Below are 24,618 nucleotides of genomic sequence, written 5' to 3' on the forward strand. Positions count from 1 at the left end.
TGGAGATAGAGAGAGAGAGGGAGAGATGGATCCAACCTAGACAAGGTATTATAAAAACCAACCTAGATCCATCTTAATCTTGGATCTATTGAGAGAGATCAAATATCATGAGGTGCAAACCTCTTTTTTGAGTGCAAAACTTGAAGAAAAGTTTGTACTTCAAAAGATTTGATACCTCTTGGTGCTTGATAAATCTAAGGTTAAGATATGGATCTAAGCTAGTTATTTTAAGTATTTAGTATCCACTTTTAGTTAAGTATTTAACTACTTTTATATAAAATCACATATTATATAATATTATTATTTTTAAGTGTTTTTTACCCATTTTAAATAATTAAGTATATTATATTATTATTATTTTAAGTGTTATATATCCTCTTTTAAGTTAAGGATAAAAAATTATCATATAGAAGATGCCTCCTCATAAAATAAATTGTCCACATGTTAGTAAATAATTTAAATTTAAATTATTTAAGTTAATTTAAATTTAAGTTAGTTATAAAATAAATTATAAATTTAAATTATTTAAGTTAATTTAAATTTAAGTTAGTTATCAAATAAATTATCAATCTTCATAGTATTAAACTATCATATATTATGATATAGAAGATGTTTTTTCATAAAATTGTCCACATGTTATTAAAATGATATTAGAATTCAGTAAAAACAATTTATGTCCACATTATAGTAAAAATAATATTTAAATTTAGTAAAACAATTTTAAAAATAAATAAATTTTAGACCAAATCGTTTGAATTATAAACATTATTAAAAGATGTTTTATTAAAAAAAAAAAATCATAAATCAACAAATAACCATTAAAAATAATAATAATCATCATAAATATCCACATTACACCCAATCAACAATTAACAATTAAAAATCATAATAAACTTATCCATTTTTTTCTATCCAACATTTCATTTGTCAGTTTACATTTGTAATTTGAAAGAAAAACCCCTTTGGCATCAATCAAAATACAACCAAGGAGATAACAACAAAATATATTCCCTACTTCATTTGTATTTTACACCAAAAATATGTGGCAGTGCCCACATATTCCGGACTTCATGTCTACTTTGCCCACTTTCCAGAAAGTATGGGCATTATTTTCAGCGTAAACCAACCAAAAATCTATAGTGGGGCACATTCAATTAGAATTTTCACATTGAAGTCTGTCTGGTGTATCATTGTATAAAGTCCAACCAGACGCACATGAAAAACCCAGAGAGGTTCTATGGTTGGAGTTGCTTCATATTACACCAAACACACAATCACCATCAAAATCTAAGCCTGCAAATGTGGTAGTCACACACAACAAATTTAGTTTGGCAAGAAAATAGCCACTACCTAATCCAACAAGGACTGGTTTATTTCAACGAGAATAGAAAAAAATGGTTGGTCAGTGCAATTGCCATGGTTGTCAAGTACGGAATATCTTCCATAAAACTTGCAGATACAAATAGCGGAACACAAATTGTATGAAGGTGCAGAAATATTAGTAGGCACATGAATGTATTTTAGCCTTTTACTGAGGTGAGCAGGCAGAGATATTGGGAACAGTAACAGAGCATAATGTATATGTGTACCATTGGATGCATTTGTCTGAGACAGAGGAGTTGTTGTTTGAGACTGAGGAGTTGTCATTCCGCTTCCATTCCCGCCCACACTAAACCCAAACTGCGAACAATCTGCACCGATTAAACCTACAAAAAAGGGGGGGAAATCGGCATGGGATTCGAACAGGGGACCTTTGAAATATGAAGACAAGTATAGAGGGGAGCAGTTTACATGGTCTGAGGCAGGGGCCTGCTGTCATATTGAACAGATTTTCATAGCCTTCATTGCAGTGACACCTGTAGCCGAACTCAGATTCGGCGACACAGGAGCCCTCTCCGCACACGGAAATTCCAGATTTACATGCTGCAAAGTGATTTGATTTAGCTGGATGGATTGATTAAATGGAGTAAAGAGAAATTAGCAATGGAACTTATGGTTTAGAAGGTCGGCTGAAGAATTGCTAGATGGAGAATTGGCAGGCAAGGGAGTTGAGGAAGGGGCTTTGCCCCCACAGTCCACTTTAATTGTGCCTGCAAATAAATAGAGAACACATTATTCAATTTACCCCCAGTGCCCATTGCATCATGTATTGTTTACAGTATCAATTAAACCAACATTCTTACAGTTGGGTATAATGCAGGGAAGGAAGGAGAGAAAGAACTCAATTGAGAGTTGCTTCCATCTTGTATCGTATTTTTAATTCTCTCTTTTGCTGCAACATTTTTTTAGTAACATCATAGGCATGTTCAATTCCTTCAGTGTATCTTTGCACCTTTGGGAGAAATTGCTAGTTACAGGATTTTGAGATTTAGGTTGGAGATATGTGGCTACAAATGCAATCATGTTAAGGGTTGGTGTGGTTCATATTGTGTATAGCCATAAAGTGATTTTAACAACTTGAATGCCTTTAAATCCCACTAATCCCACAAATCATAGATAAACTAACAAATCAAGAAAACACATATCCACATATAACAAAATAAAGAGTATAACTTCATTACAAATCTAACTATATTAAAAGTTGGTGTGGCTTGTACCAAATGTGATCTTAAAGTGATTTTAAACATTTATATGACTTAAAATTTTGACATTTTCATCACAGACTAATCAACAAATCACATAAACTAACACTCCAAAAAAACACACATCCACATATAACAGAATGGAGAGTATAAATTCACATCCACCATAGAACGACCCGTATAAATTCACCTATATTAGAATATAAAATGTGCATACCACATACTAATTTTAGCATGTCTTTTCCAAAAATTCTACCATTTCCTGTGTTTTGAAGCAATGAAGGGAAGGTGATCAGTATCTATATACGCACATAAGTTTACAGAAACATAATTTGTACCTGAGTATTTGTAAACATAGTCTCTCCTTAGTATGTCTGTATAAAATGATAATATATACAAATTTTTGTCCAAAAGCATACACATGGTGGATATTTCAAGCACAACATAACACAAAACAAGTGTAGGCCCACAAAGTTGTCTGACAAACACTTAGATACTCTTAATCTTCCACATAAGAATGGTTGCAGAATTGGAGAGCTATTTACAACCAGTTATGGTAGACTTGATGTCTACAATCTTTTGTGCCAAGGTTGAACCTGTGTCTGTAACACAATGTCAGTGTTCAGGTTTCAAAGCCTGAACAAGGTAACTTTTAAAGAACAGCAAGAAAGCTAAAATCATGATCATGATCATAATTCTATTGAAATACAGAACTTTCAGAGTCAGTTGTCTATCACTTTTAGTTGAGCTCTCCATCCTTGACTCTGTTACTGGTGGTGATTGTATCTCTACGTCTGTTATGCATTTACGTGTTCCATACTGGCAGATATGCCATCAAAATAACTTATATAAAATGCAATAGTAATCAATATACCATCAAAACAACTTATGTAAAATGCAGCAGAAGGAAACATGATTAACCGAAATTTTTGGTAAATATAAAAATGTAAATCAAGTATATAGATTGAGTGGGTTTACTGGTTAATAACACTTGTTTGTTTCCTTTTAAGAGGTTATAGGTTGAAATCCCGAGGGATAGAATATATACACTTTCTTAGACTTTAGCAATCAAATTGATCTGCCTAGGTGAGCCCTTGTCCCATAAACAAAGAATCTCATAAAAAGAAAATTTAAAATGATTAATGATTAATAACATATAATTGTTTCCTTCTAATAAGTTACAAGTTCAAATCCAAAGATATATAAAATGTACACTTTCTTATACTTCACTAATCAAATTGCTACGTGAAGAGTCAATCCTTGTCCCCCAAACAAAAAATATCATAAGATGAAAAATACAAATTCTAGAAATTGTGGAAAAACCACATACCCTAGGATGATGCATTAATCTTTTCATTATTCTTGGTCTGTGATTGGAACGTCCGAGCTTCCACTACCCCAAATGATTTTAGGCATATGGTAGTCACACTTGGGGCATTTTCTTAAAACTTTTCCATCAAAACCAAGCAGAAGGGGTGGAATGTGTGCCCACACGAAGCCATGATGATATCCAAGGTCTCTGATTCTGATCTGAAATGGAGCAAATTAGTAATGTTGTGCTAATTCCACATTCAAAATAAGACCCAAAATTCTTATCATTTTCTTATCAAGTGCTTAAGGATTCACCATTTTTGCTAAATTAACTTATTCCCATGAGAGTTTCTTATGTAAATGTTATAAACAATTTAACATAAAACTTATGCTGAACAACAGCAAAGAACATCAAAATACAACATGCGACACAGAGATTTGATGAGGAGTTCACCCCTCTTGGGCTACATCTCCTTGGTCCAGCTTCTAATGCATGGGTCTCTCTATTATGCTCAAAATTACAACAAAATTGTGTTTACGATGCTCAAATGCCTCTGAAACTTGTCTCAATGAGTTCAGAATACTTAAAAATGGCTATCTAGCCTCTTTTTGAATCCAATTTGAATAAGAACGGAAGAAGCTATGACTTCTACTAGTTCTCCCACTATTTGTTCCACAAATTGCTCCAAAACCAACAGAAACCCACATTTTCACTCTAAAATCTGCTAACCGAGTGAATATTTCACCGTGTCATGGGCCATAAGCTGTCAGCCATATCGCAAATCACAATCGGTGAAGTTTGGAGGGTTGAAGGTCTTGTTAACACGACGACGATGTTGCGATAGCGATATCGCAGACTCGACGAGAGTATTAACTGGAAAATATAAAATATCGCATCCGGGCAGTCCATCGCAACTCGCAATTCCACGATTATTGTTAGAACCATCACAAACATGGCCCTTTTCTGTGATTGCAATATGCGATAAATCGCATCTCAACCGGGCTTCGTCGAGGACCGATTCTGTAATACTCGTCCACCTATGATATGCGATTGCAATTAGATCACACCACAACCTATCTGTGTCAGGGCCGATTTCAAACACCTTTCTGTCAGTGACTGCGATTTGCGATATGCAAAGGCCAATGGCAGCCTTCCACTTGGTGCCTCCTCATTCGCTGAAGGGCTTTGCCACGTCATCCAATCCTGTCATGTAGACAAGTCAAACTTGAACTTTGACTTGCTCTAACTTCTACATACGAGCTCGGATTTGAGTGTCGTTCACACCGTTGGATTCAGAATGACAAGATCTTCAATCTAAAGCTGAGTTTAACAAAATTATAACACTTTAATTTTTTGAACATAAACTTGAGTACGTGATCACGCCTCCCCACTAGAAGCCTTTTGGACCCTAAAAGATTATATTCAGTTATTTAATAGATGAGGGTACTGTTCCATCACCTTCAATCCATTTGGCCTTTGATGGATTTGTACCTTTGAGACCCACTCGAAGATAATCAAAATTTCCCCTCTTTGATGACCTCGTTCTTTTGTCAAGTATGGTGTCTTGTTGAAGCTCATCAAGAAATTCTGGAGAAAAATCTTCAATTGATGGAATTTGTACACTTTCTTCTTGATCCTCAATCAAAGGAGGGTCATACAATCTCAAATGTTCAACATTAACAACGGAATAAATTTGCATATATGAAGGCAAATCAAGCTTGAAAGCATTATTACCAATATTTTCCAGAATTTTAAATGGACCATAACGGACTGGTTTCAACTTTTTACCTTCACCTTGAAGCCTTTCCTTGCTAATGTATATCCAAACTTCATCACCTACTTGAAACGGATGATCCACACGATGCTTATCATGCCTTGCCTTATACTTTCCTTGACTCTTTTCTAGTCATTCTTGAATTGTTTGGTGAATCAACTGAATTTTCTCAATGAATTTATTTTCTCTGCCTATGTTGCTATGTCCATCTACAGCTACATCTTTCTCAAAAAATGAAATCCAAAGATGATTTAGGAAAATAACCAAGACATGCCTCAAAAGGTGAAGTTAGAGTAGAAGAGTTTTTTTCTTAGTTGTAAGCATGTTGAATATAATGCAACTGTTCATCCCACAACTTAGGATCTTTGTTGTAATATACTCTTAGCAAATGAATAATTTTCCTATTAACCACTTCAGTTTGACCATTTGTTTGCAGATGGAAGGTTGTACTTTTCTTCAACTTGGTGTCCATCAAGTTCTATAAACTTGACCAAAAATTCCCAACAAATTGGGAATCACGGTGGAATCATGATCACTTACAATAGAAGTAGGTAATCCAAAATGAACCCATACATTTTGAAATAAAAGTTGAGTTGTTTGTTCAGCTGTAATTTGTGTTTTACAAGGCATTAATACGCACATCTTGTTGAACCTACCCACAACTATGTACAAATAATCATGACCTTTTCTTGATAAAGGAAGACTTCCTACAAAATCCATAGAAACACTCTCCCATGGACGTGAAGGCACTGGAAGTGGTGTGTACAATCCTAGTTTCCTATTACTAGGCTTACTGACTGCACACAATGAACAACCTCTGATAAAACGTGACACACTTTCAAGCATATGAGGCTAGTAAAAATACCTCTGAAGATTTGCCACTGTTTTACTTACACTGAAATGTCCAGCAATAAGAGAAGTGTGCGCTTCCCTTGTGACATTTACTCTCTCTCCCTGTGGAACACAAAGTTTTCCCAAATGATATAACAAATTATCATGTACATGGTAGTCTAATTCCTCAACTTGGTGGCCTTGACTCAAGTTTAAATATACCTCTTGAAAGTCAACATCATGTGCATATTGTTCAACATAACTTTCAGGCAAAACATAATTATTCTTGAGTAAAATGGCTACATTAAGAACCGATCTAGAAACTCTATTATAAATACCTTTCTTGTACCTGATTACCAAGTGGAATTGTTGTAAGAATCCCATCCAACGAAAGTGCCTTGATTGCTGCAATTTTATCTGGGATTGTAGATATTGCAAAGGTTGATGATTGGTGTGAATAATGGTTTCTTTTCCCATTAGGTAATGCTTCCATTTCTTCACACTTTGCACCAATGCGTAAATCTCTTTATCATATGTAGGACAGCTAATGACAACACCATTAAATTCTCAGAATGAAATAAAATAGGCTTACCACGCTGTAATAGAACTACACCCATGGCATATTCAATTGCATCTGTTTGTATTTCAAATGGTTGTTTCAAATCCAACAATGCTAAAACTGGGGCTGAACTGATCTTTTTTCGTAAAGCATCGAATGCTTTTTGTTGTTTTCCTCCCCACTGGAAGACAACCTTCACACTGGTCAAATCATGTAGTGGAGCTGCTATGGAAGAGAAATTGGCAATGAACTTCCTCTAGTATTGTGTTTCTCCCATAAAACTCCTTACTTTTGTGACTGATTTGGGTATTGGCCAATTCACAATGACTGAAACTTTAGCAGGGTCAATCTTCAGCTCATCTCCTCCAACTATGTGGCCCAAATACACTAAGGAAGCTTTCCCGAATTCACATTTAGACATCTTCAAAAATAACTATTCTTTTCTCAAGACATCCAACACTTTCCTCAAATTCTTGACATGCTCTTCTCGTGATTTGTTGAATATCAAAATATCATCTAAATAGACAATTACAAACTCATCAAGAAAGTATCTTAAAACATCATTCATAACTCTCATGAATGTTGGAGCGTTGCAAAGACCAAAAGGCATAACCAACCACTCAAACAATCTCTATTTGGTTTTAAAAGCAGTCTTCCAAATATCCTCCTCAGCGATTCTAATTTGATGATATCCACTTCTCAAGTCTAATTTAGTGAAATATTTTGCATTCTTCAACTGATCTAGCAAATCATCTATTTTGGGTAGTGGGTATCGATTCTTTATGGTAATTTTATTCAAAGCTTGATAATTTACACATATGCGCCAGGTTCCATCTTTCTTGGGTACCAAAACAATTGGTGAACCACATGGTGAAGTAGAGGGACGAATTACACCTTTACCTAACAATTCCTGGACTTGTTTCTTAATTTCTAAACTTTCCAGAATTGACATTCAATACATACTGATGTTTGGGAGTGGATAGTCTTGTTGTAGCTTAATTTCGTGTTGAATTCCCCTTTTTGGTGGCAATCCCTTTGGTTATTGAAACATGTCCCCATATTGATTGACCACATCAACCAATTCAGATTTTAGTTTCACGTCACAGCCTGCAAAGGATTCATGCTCAGTGTAATTCTTCTGCTTGATCATAAGGAGCACAAGACTCTTGCTGGAATTGACCAATCACTTCATTTTCCCTGTGCTTGCTAAAGATAGATTAATCTTTCTACGATGGGCTCTCACAATATACTCCACTCCACATTTGAACAAATGATATTTGTTCTCAAACCTATGGAAAACGGATTTCCGGTCATATAGATACGGGCTTCCCAACACAATTCCAGAAATATCCAGTGGCACTACATCTAATTCGACTTCATCAATAAAATTGGCAGTAATAGCAAACCTGAAAACGCATTTCCTTGTGACTTGAATATTTTCATCCTTGGTTATCCAACCCAACGGATATGGTTTATGATGAGGCACAGTTTCCAAATTCAATTTCTTGACCAAATCTGTAGAAATTAAATTTGCCTGGGATCCACTGTCAAACAGCGTATCAATCTTGGTGTGTTTGGAAATAACTCGGATGTGGAACAACTCAATTCTGTTTTCCTCATTTGAAACATTGTTGGAGTTATTTTTTGCGCTGGTGCTTGCCACGGCTTCCTCTTTGCTTTCTTTTGCCACGAATTTTCCTTTAGTGACTGTGGTTGCAATCTTGGTTTCATCACCTAAGTCAGAACCCAAGTCTTGTTGTACAACAACGTTGGTCTTCTGTTTCCCTTTATTGTTAAATTTCTTTAGTCGTAATTCAAGATGAATCTTCCAGCAATGCGCTTCATCATGGCCCTCTTTGGAACAATTCTTACACACAGGTTTCTCCCCTTCTTTCTTAAAAGAAGCATTTTTCTTCTACTTTCCTTTAAAATTCTTTCCTTTTTCACCACTCTGGAATGAATTCTTCTTACCTTCTTCTTGTACAATTTTCCCTCTTGCTTCAAGGTGTGTAGCTTGAACACAGACCTCATCAAGATTCATGGGATTAAACATAAGAATGGTGTGTCAAAGATAGCTATGCAAACCTCCTATATATTCTAGCAAAGTATCTTGTGACTGCAAGTATACTCCTAGCATAAAAGCTCTTCTCCTAAACTCTTGAGTGTACTCTTGCACATTTTGACCTTTTATCTATCTAAAATTTCGCCAATTCATGATAGATTTTTTCATATGAGCTAAAGGGTAGAATTTTCTTTATATAGCAACAATGAAAACAGACCAAGTAATAGAGATCTTACCATGTTTTTTGTTCTTGTCTTGAGTCCTTTCTTCCCACCAAATGAATGTTGCACCCTCCATTCTCAATGAAACCAACTGGATTTTGATATCATGCTCTTGAAGGTTCTGAATTCTACAATACACCTCCAAATGACGAATCCAGTTATCCAACTTTTCTGCATTAACTTCTCCATTGTACATAGGCAACTTGAATTTAACATCAAGCTTTAGAAAAGGTGATTTAACAATTCCTTTTGCAGAATGATGATGAGTATGAGTAAGGGTTGTATTAGTGGAAGAATGTGAAGATGCTTTTGAAGAAGAAGATGAATAATATGGTGGGAGGGTGGAGGTTTGTCTCCATTCCCATAATCTCCTTTTCCATTATCTCCTCCTTAAAACCCTTCTGCTTTAGGAGGTTTGGAACTTTCTCCTTGCAATCTGTTATTCCTCTCTTCATAGAGGACCTTCACCATCTCTGTCATATCAAAGAAAGCCTTTCTAAAGGTCTTCTCATCTTCTGTCATGGTAGGTTCTCCTTCATGAGACATGGTCTCTGAAGACTCAATTGCAACTTGAGGCTGAACTGGTGTTGGAGACTGTGGCAACCTTGCTCTTCTTCCCCTTGACCCAACTTCAAGGCTTTCAACCAGATTTCCTTCACCTCTTTTGAGTTTTAACCTTGTTAGTATGACACAAAACTATCAAACGATAAAATCCTTCTTTGCATAAGAAAATCTAGTAAGCAAAAACCAGTCCTCTGATACCAACTTGATATGAAATGGAGCAGATTAGTAATGTTGTGCTAATTCCCCATTCAGAATAAAACCAAAGATGCTTATCATTTTCTTACTAACTGATTCCCATGAGAGTTTATTATGTAAATGTTATAAACAATTTTTTAATTTCGGATAGGAAAGGTCCACTTTCCAAATCTCCATCAAATTTCAATACCAGAGTAGCTTATATATTCATAAGCCAATGGGTCGGGTTCACTTACTTCTCCTCCGTTTTTTCCACTTCTTTTGAAGACTGGTAATTTGAAATTACCAGGTATCCATAATACCTCTGATATGTTCAAAATTGACAAAGATCGAGTAAACTATATACTGATCCTATAGTAGCAGGATGAAGAAGACTATAACATAAAACATTTGTTGAACAACAGCAAAATAACAACAAAGAACATCAAAATACAACACACAATACAAATATTTGATGAGGAGTTCACCCCTCCTAGACTACATCTCCTTAGTCTAGCTTCCAATTCTTGGGCCTCTCTATTATGCTCAAAATGACAACAAATATGTGTTTACAATGCTCAAATGCCTCTGAAACTTGTCTCAATGAGTTCAGAATACTACAAAATGACTATCTAGCCTCTTTTTGCAACCAATTTGGATAAGAACTAAAGAAGTTATGACTTCTCCTAGTTCTCCCACTATTTGTTCCACAAATTTCTCCAAAACCAGGAGAAACCCACATTTCCGCTCTAAAATCCGCTAACCGAGCGAATATTTTGCCGCACTGCGGGCCATAACCTGTCGGTCGTATAATCGCGATCAACGAATTTTGGCAGTGGCGATGTTGCGATAGCGATATCGTGGACCCGACAGGAGTATTAAATGGAATATATAAAATATCGCCTCTGGGCAGTCCATCGCAAATCGCAATTCGACGATTACTATCGGAACCACCGCAAACATGACCTTTTTATGCGATTACGATATGCGATAAATTGCATCGCTACTTGTTTGTGTCGGGGTTGATTTCAAAGACTTTTTTACCTGCGATATGTGATATGTGGGGAACAGTGGAAGCTTGCCACTTGGCACCTCCTTATTCACTAAAGGGGTTTTCCACGTCATCCAATCTTGCCATGTAGACAAGTCAAACTTGAACTTTGACTTGCTCTAACTTCTGCATATGAGCTCAGATTTGAGTGTTGTTTGCACCGTTGGATTCAGAATGACGAACTATTCGATATAAAGCTGAGTTTAACAAAATTCTGACACTTTGATTTTTAAACATAAACTTGAGCACCTGATCAACTTCAAACCCTAGAGTGCAGACAGGGCAAGAAGAAACATTTCTGACAATTATATCATCATTACCATCACTCTTTTCCCAAATAGGATGGCAGACTAGTCAAGGATGGAGTGAGCACCCGCCCTTCTTTGTCTATCTAGAAACTCCAAGATTTCCCAGTTTCCTCTTATATTTCTTTTGAATTATTAATGCACTCTATAACTCTGTAATGGCGACATTTACCCCAATTATTTGGTATTCAATCTTGTCCAAATATGTAGCCTTTTCACTCCTCTTTCGCTTGCAGGTTTGTTCGATCTTCATGTTGTCTTCAAGTATTTTCTGATAAGCTTCGTATTTAGTCCGAGCTTTCTTAAAGAATTGAGATATTGAATTCTTTTCCTTGTTGAACAACTCGTTCAGTGTTTCTTTATCCTTTGTACCAGATTTTCAGACAACACAAATTTCTCCAACTAATTTCTCTGCAAATACACAACCAGTTTGTTGTTTAATTTCCTCCTTGATCCACTCAACCCCAGCTCTGCAATTATTCACCTCATCAGATGCAGTTTTACACAAATAACAATATGACTTGAGAATTTCTTTCATATACTGAAATCTCTTCTCACAACTAGCTCTCAATCTCTTATGTTTTCCAATCCTAGAATTCAACTCTTCAATAGCAATTTCTATATGTTCAACATACAAATTGCTTATACTTAGAATTGACATGAACATGATCCAATGGAACCATTACTGATAATTCCGATTAAACTGGAACTCAAAACCATTAACCTGTAGACATGCCCCCTTGATCACATAGGGGTTTTCGTCAAGGTACCCATGTCATTATTTTTCTGATTTTGGTCAGAGTGACAGAGATTTCAACAAGATTATGAAGATTCCAAGGCAAAAAATTCAAGAATAGAGGTGGAAAAGGAGTGCATTTGATCTATGTTGTACACAGGGGTAGCGAATGTAAAGGAGATGCATAGCTAGCCCATCTGGCCCTTCAATCATAGACTCACATGCACAGAAGCAAGGACCCACTGCATGCATACTTGCCAGAGGCCCTAAGCTGCCAACCACATTCAAATATTATGCATTCTTCCATTTTGTATCTATTGGCTCTCCAAAAAACATTATAAACAACCCAAATCTCTTAGAAGAGCTTGGAGCCAGACTAGAATGCTTGATGGTTGTTCCTGTTCGTACAGGAAGAAAATAAAATATGAAACCAAATGCATGATCGTTATAAGAGGAAACATACTTCCACATGTCACTTTTCAACGTTACAAATCACACCAGACTCCTATATCCTAGGTCATATTCATGCAAAATGTAGTGGGTAATGGATGGAAATGAAAACACTTAAGTGGTGTTGCCACTCACTGCTAAATGTGTTTTCAGTTGTGAAAAGGGTAAGAAAGAGAAGTGAAGTTTTAAGCCACCTTCCAAGCCACATGGGCTCTCTAAGCTTAATCGAACCATCTCCATTGCATAGTGCTCAGAACAAGCTTTCCAACGCTATATGGAGGTCCAAAAATGGACTCCTGGATCAGAAGTTAGAGCAGTTTGAAGATGGGGGTTCTGTTGCCTTGAAATGAAAGACAAGAGCATATCGAAGGTCCAGGGGTCCATCGCAAATCGCTATCAACCCATTCCCCTTTGTCATACATTTCTACTCACCTCCCTTATCCTATTGCAATTGCGATATTGCATATCGCAGTTTCCCCGCCGATTGTCATATAAGTCCCTTCTCCGCCCGCCGATTGCGATATCGCAAATCCTCTGCCGATATTGCATATCACAAAAGTTCTCCGCCTATTGCCACATCCAAGTCCCGTCACCACTCCTCCTCCCGCCGATTACAATATCGCAATTGGGGATCGCTCAGGTCACAAGTTCCTCCTCTGCTTTAGCCTCCAAAAAGTTGTGATATCGCGATTTGCGATACGATTAGTGGTAAAGTTCCAGGAGGGCCGAAAAAAGACTAACAAAGAAAATCAATGAAAAAACAAGGGCAGGTGGGCCTTTTCTCTTTCCTCCAACAGGATGTGTGGCAGCACAAGATTGGTCTTAATAAAGACACACGGTAGCTGACGTCAGCATGATGTGGCAGTACAGAAGGACACGTGGCACGTAGATTCAACGTTTTAGGGGGTTGAAAGGGGCCAAAATTGGGTGACACGTGTCAGCACTCAGGAAGCACCACATGACACTGATGACATCATCAATCCTGCAAATCGACGATCGACGAAGGTAAAAGGTCACGATTCCATTTGCAAGGCTTGCGATTACGATATGTGGGAACTCCCTAGATGCGATATTCTGTACATTGGATTTAAAGGGCCATCAGGTCCACCACTTTTCAAAGGCCGCATAATAATTAAGCGTCCGCCATCTCTGGATGACCCAAATTGACTCTGCCTTTCTTAATGACTCCCAGGCCTTTTCAGCACCCCCGTCATGTTTCCCTTTATCGGTCGGGGGGGGGGGGGGGGGGGGGGTCTGAAAAGCGGTTTCCCTGCCGAGCCCCGCTGACATGTGTCCCTCTCATATCATTTCACACCCCCCTCACTTACCACTTACCGCTCATGCCCCCCTCCGAAAACCACTCATCCTCACATTCTCTCCTGTATTGCGATTGCGATACCTCAGGTGGGCCCAATACTGCAGATTAACGATCATAAGGGTCAAGGGGAATATTGAAGGAAAAGCATTATAAATCGTTGGTGTGAGGGATTCTATGTAACAAAGGAAGGAGACCCCCGAAGGGGAGTCCAAGGGCCCTAACACCCGAGAATTAAGCACCTGATCATAACCCCTAGTCACATGAAAAGAAAGGTAAAATGAAGGCTAAGCCAAAGGGAAATCGAGACCCATTGTTCTGTGACGCCTTTTAGTGCAAAAGTTTTGATACAACAAGGCCCCGGGAGCGAGGTACAAAGCTTTAAAGACAGACGGGTCGAAAGTTGAAACTTTGAATAGAGGTATGGGGCAATGACAAAGAGATGTGGGCTAATCTTATAGAAGCCCCTGCAACAAGAAACTAAGGACTAGATGGGTCGCAGAAATGGATTCGACGGCTTCACTGCATGACTGCTGTGAGTTAATGACAATATGGGAGGCTCAGGAAGACTTAGCGCCTCAGCATGGTGCTCCACTTCGTCACACAGCAAAGGATTATCGCGACATGCTCCATTTCCACTCCGCGACAGGCATTCACAGTTGACACACTCCCAACTCCGGAGAACGAGCTACTCAAACAGTTAAGACCGAAAGAGACAGGTGAACTATCCAGCACATAATGGAAAAAACGTGGCTTGATCAGAGGCCTTCACAGGAACAACAGAGGGATACCTCCTCCATCATCTTTTAGTTTTCTTGATTTCTCATTATTATGTAATTTTTGTTTATTTCCAAGAAGGGATCAAATCTTGATTGTAATCATTTTTGGCAACAGAGCCTTGCATGTTGAGATAGCTAGTCTAACAGACAGCTCGATACTTTGGCAAAGATATTTTTGTAACTATATTCCGAGCTCCCCCCTTCTTATAAATAGAGGGAAGAAACACTTAGAAAAGGTTCCGGAATTCTGCACCTGTAGTGGTCAAATTGTGAGATGCCATTCTTGGTTCTAGGTTGCTCGTTCATGAGGCACTTGAGTGATAGATTAATGAAGGTGATTGACTGGTATCTAGACCCATTTTGAAGATTAATGAAACTATTTGGTGATTCCAAGTAGATCAATGCGCAGTATGTTTCCTCTTTGTAAATCTCATTTCATATATGTTTTTCCTTCTCTGATATAGTGTAATGAGACTGCCGGTTTCTCCCTGATTCATGGATTTATCTGGGTTGCTAAATAGAGAACACTACCTATGTATATTACAGATTTACTTATGTTATTCAATAGCCTACAGTACCTGTAGTAATTACATATTTACTTGTGTTATTAGATTAACCCGCAATACCTATGTGAGCCCAGATTTACTCATGCTATTTGGTGCTAAAGATACCCATGTTATACCTGGTGTGAAACCTCAATAAGAACTCCTTTGTTTCTATCTTTCCACCTCCTTTCTCTTCCATATTTCTGTTGGAACATTATTTCTTAGAATTCTGTGTTGTTTACAACCCTATGTATCGAATTCCCCCCTTCAGCCGGAACATTGTTGCTTAGGATTATGTTTTGTTACAACCCTCTGCATCGAATTCCCTCCTTCCTTTCCTCCTCTTCACTTTACTACAACTTCAATATAAAGCTGCATGTTGTTGTGTGTCGGCCACCAGAACCAGACATTTCTCTTTGAGGTTGGCCCGATTTACCCCCTGAGCATTTGGATCCATGTATCAGCTTGAGTTTACCTGCATGACAGACTATTGAACCAAGCCCCCCTTTATTCTCTTTTTACTTACATGACAATTGGAGTGCAACAGAAACCCCACTCATAATCTTCCATGCACTCCTCTATTTAAGATGTCCTAGGCATTGGTCTACAATCAACCCAGAGGCTGTCTCTAGGAGGCTTTCTATGTCCCCTGAAGCACTCGTGCTGCAGGTGCTAGAAATAGCCACAACAAGCGGTAGTGGTTAGTTATTTAGAAATCATTGCCACGTGTCCGCGAATCCATACCAAGTAGCTGAAGTGACACAAATATCATGCATAAATGTGGTGTGGTCATATGGTGCACACATGTCACTTGCAGAGGAGAAAGAGACAAGATTCTAAGGTGAAGTGATTCAAAAGAAAGGCCTATCAGCCTAATTACCCTAATAACCAAATATGGATGTAATATAAATAAATTTTATTAAAAAAAAAAAATTGGAAATAAAAATTTTATTTTATTTAAAATTAGAATGAATTTATATTAATGAAATGTAAATAATTATTAATATCAATTTATTTCACTTATTTATTTATTAAAAGTTACAAAATTAATAGAAATAAAAAAAATATTTTTATTTAAAAATAAAATGAATTCATGTTAACCAAATCTATATATGTGCTAATAAATATTACTAAAAAAACATAAGTATTAACTAAATTATAATTTTATTTTAAATTATTATCATTATTATAAAAAAATAAAATAATATATGAATTATATATATATATATATATATATAGATTTTAAAACAAGTAAACTATGTAGATTTATCCAACTTTATTATAAAGATCTTTAATCTATAAAGAGGATGTCTTACAATATCATGGGCTAATATGGTGGTTTAGCAATACCATATATCTAAAAAAAATCATAACTTATTCCATATAACATTTTTAAGATTAATTTATTTAATTAAAAAGGAAAAAGAAACATAAATATTTTGAAAATAAATCTAATTTTAGATTTTTTTTTTTTTTTAAATTATTTGATTTTATTAAAATAAAAATTGTATATATAAATTTCAACTTTAGATTTGTGAACATTATTAAAAATATTTTATAATATTTTGTGAAGACTAAATTTTTATCATCCATTTAATAATTATTAATACTTAAATATAATTGTGAAAACCCAATTTCTATATATATAATATAAAAAATATTATTATATAAAACATTTCAAATCAAAATAGATTTTAAATTTAAATAAATATAATAAGAAATGAAATAAATGTTAATTTAAATTTAATGTAATATATATAACCATTTTTCCAATATATGGTTGTAATATATATATATATATATATATATATATATATATATATATTAAATATAAAAATTTTCAAACATGCTTAATTGTTATGAGGTTTTTTGTGTTATTTTTAAAAGTTTGTAATCAACAGAGATCTCTTAAAGGTTTTAAGGCATAATTGGTTGAGGCTTTGTTTTGGTTTTTTATGTTAAAATTTTATAATTTGATTTTTAATACAATTGCAATAGAAATGATAAAATTTAAATGTAAAAATAGTTTTAATGTTTTGAAAAAAAATTAAGGGTTTAAAAATAAATTTAATGTTGTGAAAAAATTAAGATTATATAACAAAGGTTTAAAAACACAGTTTAACGACATTATTTAGTTTGAATTATATATTTGAATATAAAATTAAATTTAATGTTTTGGAAAGTTTTTAATATTACTTTTAAAAAGCTAGATTAACTAAATATATATGTTTTTTAAATTCAATTAAATTATGTTTTTTAAATTCAATTAAATTTTGGTAATAAGTTTTGATAATATTTTAATATTTAATATTTTATATTGTTCTTTAAATAAGAAAATGAAGTCATTCTGTTAAAAAAAGATTAAATACATTTTTTCACTTTCAAGAAATAATGTGATTTTTTTATTGTTTAAAGTGTATTTTTTAAATGTATAAATGAATTCAACATCTTGAAAAATCCCATAAAACATTCTAATTTTATGGATTAAATAACTTAAACACTTTTAAAAATCTTTGCTGAATTTTAATTAAAATTAATTAAAAAAAAAGGAATATTTTGTCATATCAAAATTACCAAGTTCGATCCTACTGGCCAAAAAAAACGTAATTTCATTGATTCGATTGAATATAATGAATAATTTGTCCGATTTAAAAATTTAATACGATTAGGTACAATGAATAATTAGTCTGACTCAAGAATTCGACACTGTAAGCTCTCGCCCTTCCAATTCCAATTCCAATTCCAATTGACTCAAAGCCTTCCATGGGTTGTGACCTCCGACATTCGTTATGCCAGCGTCGATTGTGATTCGTGCCTCTGCTTTAGCTAATCTCCGACATTCATTATGCCAGCGTCCATTGTGATTCGTGCCTCGTCGTCGCTATTCTTTTTTTTTTTTGGTGATTTCCCCTACAGGACAAGACCCTACCCATTCAACCCAGCAAAGCCTGGAGCAAAAAGCCTCCTCGAAGTTCTGATCTCCTTCGAGGATTTCATGACTGTTAATTCCGATTTATATGTTCTTATATTTGAGCAGATTGTTCTGTCCCGTGACATGTCTTATGATCTTTATATTATCTTAATATAAATCTATGAAGATTTTTCTTTTTGAAAAAAAAATAATTTTGATATAAAAGAAGTTGTTGAACACAGAAAAGAGAAAAGGCAAAGATCGTACGTATTAATCGTCCACATGAAAACATAACATACAATACTTTTACAGAGGTAATTAATAAATAATTCTAGAAATATGTAAGATTATTTCACAGAGCTCCTGGACTTGGAACAAACAATGTATGTGTTTGGGAGAATAAGAGTTTGGACTTGCCCAACCTGCTCTGGTGAAAATAATGCAGGGAATGGCAAGACCAGATTGGAACTAATTATGCAGCTAAAGACAAAGTTACAGCCAGGATTAGTTAGCTTTTATAATTTTTCTTAAAATAAACGGTATTTTTTGAGGATTAATTAGTAAATTAATAATTCTGGTATGAAAAAATTAAGAAGGCAGTAATTCTTATAAAAAAATTACAAACAGTAATTTGTACATTAGAAAATTTCATAAAATGGAAAATTACTAAAAATAAAAAGATAATTTTTAATTTATTAAAAATTATAAAATGGAAAATTAATTGAAAATCAGTAATTTCTATATAAAAAATAAAGAATGGTAACTTCTATATTGGAAAAAAATGATAAAATGACAAATTTTAGTCTAATATTAGAAAAATTATAAAATTATAAAATGACAAACCTTAATTGCAAATCCATATCTGCTATACAAAAAAATAGTTGCAAATCCATATCTTTGTTAAAGAAAATTTTAATGAATTTTCATTAAAATTTAGAATATAATAATTGTTTATATATATATATAAACATGGAAAAAAATATGCGTTTAGTATTTATAAGAAATACAACGTAAGATTTCTAATAGGTCAATTTTTTTCCATGTTTAGTATTTATAAGAAATACAACGTAAGATTTCTAATAGGTCAATTTTTTTCCATATTAAATCAAATTCGAATTCGAATTTAATAACTCTATTCTATATATTAGACTACACCCTTAAAAACTCTTTAAAAATTACACAACATAAACATAATTTAACTAAGTTCAACCGCTATAATTGCATGGAGCAGAAAGTCACCTGAATAAACATGAACAATGGCAGGTTTAAGTGCTCCGTACCCACTCACACTGTTGTTGTACTTCCATTGAACGAAAACATTACTGAAAAAAACCATATAAAAAAAAAATAAAAAAATAAAAAAAATCACAAAAAGTTTCTGTCAGAGACATATATCATTTTTGATATCAATGGCTTAATGGAGTTGGTAAGGGATGTTACATCCAATAACGTATTTTACCAATATTGCACGTGTGGATCTTTATGGTTAGACACCTTTTTGGGACTAGATCATCAGTTTATTAGATGACCCGAATCTCCGAGTCATCTAAATAAATAAATAACAAAAGAGTTGTGCTGGTGGTAAAAAAATAAATAAATAAAATTAATTTATATACCATATGTGGTCAATTTAATGGGCAATCTAAGTTAATAGTAGATAAAAAATTAAAAAATTACATTAACTAGCAATTGAACCAGATGTTGCAAAGGAAATGTTGTAAGGCATAAATTCGAGAAGCATTGTCATATAAAAAAATCATTGAAGATAAAAATTATTTAACAAATTGTCATTCAAATGTATTTTGTGGGAGGGGTTACACATAACTCTCTCATTAAAATCTAGGTTAAGAAGGTTTTGTAACTGCAGGGGCAGCGCTGCCTCTAAACAAGAAGCCTGATTAAGGTCTTCTTCTTGTTTCAATTTACCAAAAAAGTTAATGTCCATTAAGTTAATACCCATAGACCCTGGGTGTGTAAAAATACTCTGGTTGTGTTTCTCAACGTGAAGAGAGTTACTTGGTGACGTGGATGGCCCAACTTTGCTGTCCAGTGTGGGTAGAGTTGCCCCACCTTCCATGCAATCCTGGCCTTTCCTCAAAGCCATTTTCTACATGGATTGGAGGGTTTACCTGCCATGAGTCTTCACAATTTTTAACTCAACCCCAGAAAGGGGTTTTCTTCTTCAACAACCTTTCCAAGTACTAGAAGGAATTTGTCTTCATCTGGGAGGGGGATAAGATGCTGAAACAATAATCAGTGAAGTACAACCACCTCCCAACCACATGCTTTTAGTGCCAAAGTCTAGACGACAAAATCTAGGACTATCAGTTGATGATGACCCAGCATACCACCTGCACACAAACTCTTGAACATGTCACCCAAGCTATCCAAGCTCAAAGTGGTTCTTCAACCCCTAATAAAATTGACAGTGAAAGGGAGAAAGTAGTTTGAAAAAACAATAAGAATAAAAAGCAAAATGGTTCTTTAAAGGCTCATGTTTCCAAAGCCCCTACTGCAGGTGTCTCCAATAAGCGCCCACCCAAAAAACAAATGGCTCACCCCACCTTGATGCCTTCCTCACAATGTGATGGTCATAGAGCTTGCTCTCTGCCCCTCTTCTCAACCCTTTGATTAAAGAGTCAACTAATGGCCTTCTAAAGAGGCCAATATGACCACCTCAGACCACTGATTTGCATAAATCACTGAAAATTCAAATCCCTACAAATTTTGGAAGGCCTTAAAGATAATGAGGAGATGGCAAGCATCCCTGCATTTTCTCAATGAAGTTACCTCGTGGAACATGTACGACATGTATGACTTCACAAAAAACACACGTTCTAGTTCAAACCTCGCTTAGCATTGAGAAAGCTTCTATTTTTTTCTACAAGAAGTCGAAGTTACAAAGTCAAAGAACAAGATTTTTGTTGAGAAAAGCCTTCCAAGTAATCTAGTTGAATGTTGTTTTTAATTCTTTCGATTAATATCTCCTTGGTTGGCTTCTGGGATTATTGATAAGGGGACATACCCTACCCAAATAACTTCTTTGGACTTTATTTATCCTAGATGGTCAACTTGTTGGGAGCTCACAAAGACACTCCTACTATTCACAGAGAAAAATTAGAGATGTTATGAAAAAAGATGGTGAATCTAAAAGGATAATAAAGTTTCAAGGATATATCTCTATAGATAGACACATGGAAATTGTCTTCTACATGATGTATATCTATATCCCCATATCCATGTAACACAAATTTTCAACATGACAATATACATAAAGATAAAAGGAATGAAGCTTTTACCGATGCCTAAAAAATTACAGCAAACTGTAATATTAAAGAAACAAATTCTGGTATAAAGAGAAAAGAAGGAAAATATAATTTTTTGATCTAAATTGCTTGTCAAATCGAGGTAGAATTATACCAACAGATAATACTAAATACGTTCTTATTGGTACAGAAAATATTATGAGTGAATGTAATCTCGAACAAATTTAAATATGAAGAGAAAGGACAAAAAACTTAATCTTCTCGATCACTCTACCTCGAACTTCTGTGGAGCCTCTATAACAATTTGTGAAAAATATTTAGCCATAGGAGGATTTCTCGGATGATCTACAAGTTGCAAAGAAGATACTTGTTTGGAAGTAGATAAACTTCCTGGAAGCATTGAATGAGTTCCACATGATTTCTAGGAATGTGAATACTTGATTGTTGTTAAAGATATTGCTTCTCCACATAATATTTTCTTTCTTCTAGTAATCCTTTTTCCTTTCTTCATCACAACCTCCATTAAAACTTGCAAACCATAGAATAATTATTGCAGTAACAGAGTGCTTAAATAAATCAGAAGGCCATTGCAGTAGACTCAAAATTTTAACACAAGAACATGGAAAATTGATTCAAAATGTTGTCACTATGCCTCTAAATATGAAGAGAAAGGAAAAAAAGCTTAATCTTCTCGATCACTCTACCTGGAACTTCTCTGGAGCCTCTACAACACTTTGTGAAAAATATTTAGCCATTGGAGGATTTCTAGGATGAGCAACAGATTGCAAAGAATATACTTGTTTGGAAGTAGATAAACTTCCTGGAAGCATTGAATGAGTTCCACATGATTTCTGGGAATGTGAATACTTGAACGTTGTTAAAGATATTGCTTCTCTACACAATATTTTCTTTCTTCTAGTAATCCTTTTTCCTTTGTTCGTCACAAACTTCATTAAAACTTGCAAACCATAGAAAAATTATTGCAGTAACAAAGTGCCTAAATAAATCAGAAGACCATCGCAGTAGACTCAAAATTTTAACACAAAAACATGGAAAATTAATAAAAATGTTGGCACTATGCCTCTTATCTACTTAACTATAAGTACAATAATAATCCCCAGAAGAAATTAAACATTGTATTTGGGCAAGGTAGGTTTCCAACAACCCAGAGAGGGTGGTAATACCTAGCATTTATAGAACAACTAAACTAAGTAAATCATAAAATCATGACTCTTAAGTTGAGATGTTAATTACACCTAAAATAAGTCGCAACCAGTATTTTCAAAGTAAATTGCACAATATATGTAGTACCCAATGAAAAAATGCCATGTCTCGAAATATGTAGAACCAAAGGGAAAAAATTAACACACATTCATATTCTAGCCATATAAATGAACAAACAAATTGTAGTTGTGTAATAGCCTTTGCATAATCTCCATTTCCATGAGCTCCTCAACATAGGAAAGGTAAAATGCCTAGTTTTGTCATAAAATCACTTAGAGACTCAATAAATGAAGCAAAAAGATATGCATTTTTCTCTTAAGAAAAAAGTAGAATTTGTTACGCAGGTTCAAGGGTGATGGAGATTGGGATCATTTAGTGGGGCAGTGCCATTTACTGACCACTCGACTTTCCAAGGGGCAATAGGTGCCAAATTTCCAATGTTCATCAAAATCATAGTAGGATCGTTAACGACTTGGAATACATATCCCAAATCCTACAGAACAACCCTTGTGATGTTGGAAAACAGGCTTGGATGACCAGACTCAAGGAATTATGGGATGAAGTTTTTTGAGCCAAAGGAGCCCAACTCAAAGCTCGCTTACACTCAGTGAACACTAAACACTGACCAACTAAAGTTTTTTCATAGTGTTGGCAACTAAGGACACCAGGGGAAACTTTTTCACTTAAAACAATGATAAAATGGTTGACTTTCCAAAGAAGAGATTGAAAACAAGTTTTTTGGTCATTACAAGTTGGTTTTTCAATCCCAAAAAACAACGGAGCATAATATAGGTAGATATGCTTAGACAAAGTCTCGATTATCAAGTCACCTACCAAAATAACATATGAAAACATGTACATATGCATTGAATCTTGATGAGTAGACAAGATCCCTTACGGAACAATGGAAGATAAAGATACTAGATTGGATGCATTCTCGTGTGAGGATGCATTCCCATGTGAGTTCTAGAAAGTAACTTTGGATTTTGACAAACCATATTTTTTACAAATGTGAAAGGAGAGCGATGAATTCTAGGCTCTTTAAATTTTTGGTAACCAATTAGCTTATTGAATGTATCCTACAAGAACCTGACCAAGGCCCTGGCGCTTATATATCCTGCTAATAGTTGTGTCTTCAACAAACTAGCTTCATTTAGGGCCAACTTTTTTTTAGACAACGTTCTCTTTTGGGAGCGCATAGAATGGACTCGATCTTTGAGCATAAATAACCTCTTCATCAAGGTAGATTTCAAAAAGTATTGACCATGTGGAATGGATTCTTGACTTTCATGCTAACCATCCTAAAAGCACTGGGATTTTTCCTTTTTATAAATGAAAATGATGGTTTAGAAACCAAGGTGGAGATTACATCTAACCATTCCATTAATTAAAGAACACCATGCAACCCGGCACTATTCCTCTTATTTACTTAACTGTAAGTACAATAATAATACCAAGAAGAAATTAAACATTGTACTTGGGCAAAGCAGGCTGCCAACAACCCAGAGAGGGTGGTAATACCTAGCATTTATCGAACAACTAATCTGAGTAAATCATAATATCAAGACTCTTAAGTTGAGATGCTAATTACACCTAAAATAAGTAGCAACCAGTATTTTCAAAGTAAATTGCACAATATATGTAGCACCCAATGAAGAAAATGCCATGACTCAATATATGTAGAACCAAAGGGAAAAAATTAACACACATTCATATTCCAACCATATAAATGAACAAACAAATTGCAATTGTGTAATAGCCTTTGCATAATCTCCATTTCCATGAGCTCCTCCACATAGGAAAGGTAAAATGCCTTGTTCTGTCATAAAATCACTAAGAGACTCAATAATTGAAGCAGAAAGGTCTGCATTTTTCTCTTGAGAAAGGTGGACGCAACAGGAAATATACTTCCTCCCCTCCTTCCATTTCTCTGAGCTTTTCAACACTGACATAGCCA

General features: G+C 34.9%; 1 protein-coding gene across 1 annotated transcript in view; it reads right to left on the bottom strand.

The window, feature by feature from the left end:
• Window positions 1-1,370: 1,370 nt before the first annotated feature.
• The window catches only part of LOC149190572 (uncharacterized), a 44,882-nt gene continuing 21,634 nt past the window's right edge, over window positions 1,371-24,618 (bottom strand). Inside the window, exons 4-8 of the mRNA XM_089410554.1 lie at window positions 2,184-2,242; window positions 1,995-2,090; window positions 1,792-1,923; window positions 1,613-1,706; window positions 1,371-1,449 (exon numbers count right to left, since the gene is read on the bottom strand). Coding sequence (XP_089266680.1) covers window positions 1,371-1,449; window positions 1,613-1,706; window positions 1,792-1,923; window positions 1,995-2,090; window positions 2,184-2,242 — 460 coding nt within the window. The remainder of the gene's footprint in view (window positions 1,450-1,612; window positions 1,707-1,791; window positions 1,924-1,994; window positions 2,091-2,183; window positions 2,243-24,618) is intronic.

Source organism: Pinus tabuliformis, chromosome 3_1 (genome assembly GCF_031772625.1).
Source record: "Pinus tabuliformis cultivar Carrire ecotype Pingquan chromosome 3_1, CPIR1, whole genome shotgun sequence".
NCBI classification, from domain to species: domain Eukaryota; kingdom Viridiplantae; phylum Streptophyta; class Pinopsida; order Pinales; family Pinaceae; genus Pinus; species Pinus tabuliformis.